The following is a 6273-nucleotide window of genomic DNA, read 5'->3' as shown; positions in this document are numbered from 1 at the left end:
CTCTGGCAGGAGAGGGGAGAGGCCCAAGCTCATGAGCCAGGGCTTTCCCCCAGGGAAGATCCCACCAACAGCACCCCCAAGGCTGCCACCCACCAATGGCCCAGCCAGCCCCTCCCTTCTCTCCAGCGCTGGCGGGAAGGCCAAGGCTTGGCTGGCTGAGCCCTCTCTTTTGGGGGCTGGGCCTGGACAATGGGAAGCGGCAAGCCCCCTCCTCGCTGCTCCGGGGACATAAAGCAGGCCTTTCACTGTGGAGTTCTGGCCGTTTCGGTCGGTTCTTGGCACCCAGCGAGGCGGCGTCGGGAGGGGCGAGAAAGGCGGCCTGTTGGGGGTGGGGAAGGGGCCCGGCGATTCTGAGGACGCTCACCGGCCCGGGGCTACCGGGCTGGCGCCCCAGCTGCGGGATGAGCTCATACTGGGAAACCGGAACAACTTGAGGTGGAGGAGGGAGCCGGGCATCAAGGGAGCTGGGAGATCGGGAGATCGCGGCTCCGCACAGCAAGTTTTTCTTGGGGGGCAAGGACAAGCATCCACTCCTCCGGCCCTGTCCGCCGCCTTCCCCACTCCGGTCGTCAGCCCCATAGCCCTTTCCACGCTCTTTCCCGGAATATTCCCACCGACCGCGGGCCATTGCCCCCCTGGGCTCGCAGACACTAGAGCTCCGGCTTGCCAACCCCCCTACGCCCCTAGCGCAGCCTCTCCCGGGTGCCTCGGGCAAAGGGGGAGGGTGTTCACCGGCTAGTGCCTTTCCACCCCGCGCGCCGGGGGGGACCTCCTCCCCAGGCCCTACCCCTCCTGGTCCCCCCCCCCCCCCCCCGTAGCGTCTGTTCCCTCTCGCGGAGAGTTTGGCGTAGACAGCTAAGGAGCCATCGTGACTGACGGAGGAGCCTAGGAGAGACGAGACAGAGACGGCGACCGAGTGGGGGTGGGGGATCGGGTGGGGACCGGCGCAGAGCCCTTGGGGCCTGGCGGCAGCGGCGGCGGGAAAGAAGTGGGAAGGGGCTCTCGCCATTGGGAGAAACTCGTCTGGTTTGGGGCCAGGGCTGGGAGGAGGAGGGTAAGGATGAGAAGAAGCCGGGTCCGGTTATTTAATTTTGAGGATAAATTGCACAAGTAACTCTTGCACCGTTCCTCTACCAACCTCACTTCCCCTCCCCCACCGCAACGGACACAAGCACGCCTCCCTCCATCCCGAGATTTTGCCTTAGGGTAGGGGAAGGACAGAACAGAGCCAAACCCGCGGGTTCCCCCACCTCCGCCCCTCCCTCCCTCCCTCCAATTCTTAATCCTGGGTCTACGCACACACACCCTTCTCCTGGGATGGGGTAGGAGGCTGCTGCCACTGGGGCTGGTAAGCATCGCCCCACGCCCCAGATTGCAAGTTCAAAGCCACCACCCAAGATCAGCTCGTAAGAGCCGTGACTTGGGGAACCGCGTCCTTCTTTGGTTACCTTTTCCCAGACAGTATTCTAATTTCCAAACGTGGAAGAGGCGTGTGTGTACGTGTGTGTGTGTGTGTGTGTGTGTGCGCGCGCGCCTGAGTGTCTGTGTGTCAGTATCACTGTGTGTGTGTGCGCGTGTGTGTGTAAGGGGGAGGGTGTATTAATGGGTGATTTTATAAATGGAAACGAGAGAACTGAACTTAAAAGAAACTGGTCAATTGTAAAACAAACAGGAATAAACAACCCTTTAGATGTAATCTGTGGTTTGTCTGGAGGTGGAGGTGGCGCTGAAGAGGAACACCCGCCCCCTCCCAATATTTTCTCCTTTGCTGCGCCTCCACCCCCAGCATTTGGAGCGGCGGAGAAGCGGCTCCGGAGTGATTAATCCGGGGATAATTCACCCCCCCTCCGCCCCCCGGCGCGAACCCCCCGAAGCGGGATTGGAGCGAGTCATTTCCGAGAGCGCAGCGCGCCTCTCCCCGGCCGGGCGGACACTTGGTTCATTCCAGCCGCAGAAGCTCAGAGCTCCCGCGTACCGGGATTTTTTCCGAGCAGAAAAAAGCTCCAGAGCTCTCCTGACCTCCTTTCTCCTCCACTGCGAGGGGAGCCTCTCCCTCGGCGCTGCCGGCCGCGCCATGCCGCGCTCGCGGGGACGGAAGCAGGGGCGCTGCGGCTGCCCCGCGGGGAGGGCTCGCGCCGAAGCCGGGATTTCGGCGCTTGTGCCGGGCGCCGGGAGCCGCTGGGGCCGTCCGCCGCCGCCGCCGCCGACGCCGCCGCCGCCGCCGCTGCTGCTGCTGCTGCTGGGCTGGGGGCTGCTCAGCGCCTCGGCCGCCGCGGGTAAGTCCGGCCGCGCCGGGGAACCGGCGGCCGCCGCGCGCCCCACCCGAGCCCCGAGCCCACCCATCCACGACCCGGTCCCTGTCCCTTCCCCCCGCCCTCCGCCTTAACCTCCCGCCCTCCCAAACGCCCACCGTCCTGCTCAGCCTCGCCTCTGCCCCCCCTCTTTCCCCCCCACCCTCACCCTTACTCCCCGCCACCCTCACCCTCACTGCTACCCACACCCCCAGCCGCAACTTGGCCGGATCCGGCCAGGTGGCCTGGGAGACAGACCATCCCCGCCTGGGGTTGCGGGGCTCCCGGACCGTGGCTTCAGTTTCTTCAGCCTCCCAGCCCCCAAGGTGCCAGGCTTTTCCCAGATAAACTTTCCTGGAGCCCTCCCCGCCTCCCGATCCTGGTTGGCACGCCCGTCCTGGGGGCTGGAGCGGAACGGCGCGCCCCCTCCCCATTTCCTCGTCTGCAGGGTCTGCCCTTCCCTGCCCCCGCCCATTTTTCTCGCAACTGAAGCCCGCGCCCCCGCCGGAGCCGCCCGGAGACTGCGGCCGCCACCCCCCTCCGCAAGTGTCCCCCTCCCTGGGCGCTCTGGGCTGGGAGGGGGGTCAGCTGGGCGGGGGTCCAGAGCACGCCGAGCTGGAGGACTCCGGTGGGGGCTGGAGGGTGCTGAGCGACGGACAGGCGGGGGCGGGGGTTGCGCCCGAGGGCGGGGGAGGGAGTGTCGCCGCCAGGCCCCGCGCCGCCACATTGCCCTCGGTTTCCACTCCGCGCCAAAGTGCCCTTTCCCGCGCCCTGCTGCAGCCGAGCGCCGGGTCTGCGGCAGCGGCGGCGCGGGCGGCGGGACCTGCTCCCGGCGACCGAGTCGGGGAGGAGCACAGACCTGGCGGGTGTGGCGAGTCCCGGAACTTCTCTGATGTGTGGCTGCAGCTTGCGGACCGGGAAGGCACGCGGACCTTGGAGAGAACCCAGTCCCCACTGGGAACCACAGGCCTCGACTGCTGCCCTCCCGCTTTACCCCCTGCACCCCTCCGAGGCTCAGCTGTAGCCACAGCCTAGAAAGTTCTGTGTCCCCGGGTGGGGACGGGTCCGACGGGCGATGCCTGGGGCCGCATTTTTATTTAGGCTGGAGGCTGACTCCCAACGGGGGGAGAAAACCCGTAACACCTGCTGCCCAGGCTTTGACTGAGAGCACCTCCCGCCTGGAGCCGTGTAGGGTTTTTTATTTACTTGTTTATTGTTTTTTTAAACCACCGATTGAACCTTTGAAGGCTTGGCCTCAGCCATCCGAGCCTCTAGGTGGTCCCTTTTTGGAAACGGCCACCCTTCCCTGGCGAGCACTTCTGTCCACTCTGGGCTCCAGCATCTTGTGAGCCAGTCCCCGCAGACCGTGTCGCCAGCTCCTTAGCCGGGAATGTTAGGGCTGCTGGTCGGGAAGGGCGCCCTGAGCCAGCCCTAGCTCTCCCATCCCTACTTGACCGGACTTTCTCAGGTTCCCCTAAGAGTCATAGCGGCCGACACCCAGAGAGGGGCGCCCGCGGTGCGCGCGCCTAGGAGCTCAGGCCTCGCGCACACCCACACCCACTGGGTGGCTGCACGGTTCACAACAACGCCGCTGGTCACCAGACTTGCCACATGAGAGGTGGGGGTACCGCTCGTACCGGCTGTCAGGCCTCTCAGACGTGTGTCCAGGAGCGGCCCCTGCTCCGGCTTAGCAGACCTGAGGTTGCCCCTAATATGATCCAGCTGGTTTTCTGGCTCGATTTGTCGCTGACCCTTGGGCATGTCATGCCCCCAGGGAAAGAAGAAGGCCGACTGCCGGAGCTTGCACACTGCTGGGCTGGGCTGGAACCCTGCGTTGGAGAGATCGGTTGGCTTGCAGCTTCTTGGTTGGCAGAGAAGTTGGGGGTGGGAGTGCTGAATGGCTTGGGGGAGGGGGTGCTTGCTCTCTGGTGGGCGTGCTCTGGCTTCCCATCCCGCATTTACATGTGGTGTTTGACCTTGCCAGCAGCAGAGATTTGGAAGTGGACTTGGTGACAGATGATGGCAGGATTTGGCACATTAGAGGGGGAAGCACATTTATTTTGTGTTCTCTTCACGCCGTTGACTTTAAAAGATGCTCAGGACTGCGCTGTCTCCCTTCCTTGGCCCAGTGATGACTGGATAAAATGAATATAGGATTTGAAAGGAGAAGCCTCCTTACCTGCTTCAACTTGGACCCTCACCCCTTCCATCTGTGCCCTCACACTTCCCCCACCCCCAGCCTCCCTAGAGACCTTCCAGCAGTTACCTCCTCCCCCTAGATGATAGATCCATCAGTCTCCTGTCTTTTGTTTTCCCTAAACAACTTAATCTCTAACATAAAACAAGCCAACCAGACTTCTTGGCCCTATTGACCTTTTAGCTCCCATCCCATCTTTCTTTCTCGTTTACAGGTTAACTCTCTTCAGACGAGTCTTGAACTCACTTTCTCTGCGACCATTCACTCCCTGCCGACTGGCTTCTGTCCCCAGGACTGGAACTCTCTAGGAAAGATCACTGATGACCACCTTAATCGCCAAACCCATCTGCTTTCTCTTTCTTTCTCTTCCTTTACCTCTCTGAACTGTGAACACTTTGGATTACTTCTTGTAAAATTTCTCTTCCTTGGGCTTCCGGCACACTGTGCTTGGCTGATTTTTCTCCTACCTCTTGGCTGTTCCTTCCCAGTTTCTAATAGTAGCACTTATTCCCCTCTTGAAAGTCTGGCTTCCTGCAGTGTTCCATTCCTTATGCTTTTCCTCATTTCCTTTCACTCCTCCCTGGGTGAGCTCATCCAGGCCCGTTTCTTCCACTACCACACTCTGAAGCTTCCAGACAGATCTCTCCTGCCAAGATGCTTCTCCCGATATATGTCTATTGGCTTCCTAGCCCACGGAAGCTCTGGATCTACACAGCCCGTATAACAGGCTGACTCTTGGACATCTTCACATAGATGTTTCCCTTCCAAAACAAACTCATTAGCTCTGCACCTAACCTCCAGTATCCTCCATGCAGGCTGGTGGTACTGGCAGCCTCCCAGTTACCTAGCTGGGAACCTTAGGGTCATCCTCAACTCCTTTCTTATCAGGTGGCCATCAAGTTCTGTCAGGTTCATTCTCTCAAATGTTCTCAAACCTGGCTACTTTTCTCCGAATTGAGCAGCTCTGAGCATTGAAAAGACTGTTACGCTTCCCATTTCCTTAATAAGTAATTTAAAATAAAGGCAATATTCAACTGTAAGTATAAGGATTTTTATACTTACAGTTTCAAGTTCTGATTTTTCCCATGCTAACCACTTCATTGCTTTAAAAGAAATCAAATATCAAATTATTTTAAAAAAATTTCCCCCTGCTTTGCTTGTTTTCAGAGGCCTCTTAAAAACTGGAGCACTGACCATACCCAGTGTTTGATGACAGTACTAACTGAATTGTATTCAAAGTAGTTATTTATCTGCCTCATGTATTGAACTGTGAGCTTCCTGAGGGCAGGGACAGTGCTTTATTTCTCTTGGCATCCCCAGCACCCAGCTCAGGACCTGGCATAGAATTGGTGGCTGATAGATGGTTGTTAAATCAGCAGATGATTTTTTTTTTTAAAGAGCTCCTGACTTATTTATTTATTTTTTTACTTTATTTATTTATTTTTTGGGCTGTGTTGGGTCTTCGTTTATGTGCGAGGACTTCCTCTAGTTGTGGCAAGCGGGGGCCACTCTTCATCGCGGTGCACGGGCCTTTCACTGTCGCGGCCTCTCTTGTTGCGGGGCACAGGCTCCAGACGGGCAGGCTCAGTAGTTGTGGCTCACGGGTCTAGTTGCTCCGCGGCATGTGGGATCTTCCCAGACCAGGGCTCGAACCCGTGTCCCCTGCATTGGCAGGCAGATTCTCAACCACTGTGCCACCAGGGAAGCCCCAGATGATTTTTTAAAATATTTTTTTCTTGGACAGTTTTCTAGGGGCTGATAAGCCTAAAACAAGAGTTTTAGGGA

The 6273-nt window shown here is 59.0% G+C and overlaps 1 protein-coding gene across 1 annotated transcript in view; it reads left to right on the top strand.

Annotated features, from left to right (window-relative positions):
• The first annotated feature begins 2074 nt into the window (after positions 1-2074).
• The window catches only part of CSMD2 (CUB and Sushi multiple domains 2), a 658022-nt gene continuing 653823 nt past the window's right edge, over positions 2075-6273 (top strand). Inside the window, exon 1 of the mRNA XM_059896727.1 lies at positions 2075-2276. Within this exon, the coding sequence (XP_059752710.1) occupies positions 2075-2276 (202 nt within the window). The remainder of the gene's footprint in view (positions 2277-6273) is intronic.

Source organism: Balaenoptera ricei, chromosome 1 (assembly GCF_028023285.1).
Source record: "Balaenoptera ricei isolate mBalRic1 chromosome 1, mBalRic1.hap2, whole genome shotgun sequence".
NCBI lineage: Eukaryota > Metazoa > Chordata > Mammalia > Artiodactyla > Balaenopteridae > Balaenoptera > Balaenoptera ricei.
This window is presented reverse-complemented; position numbering and strand designations above follow the sequence as displayed.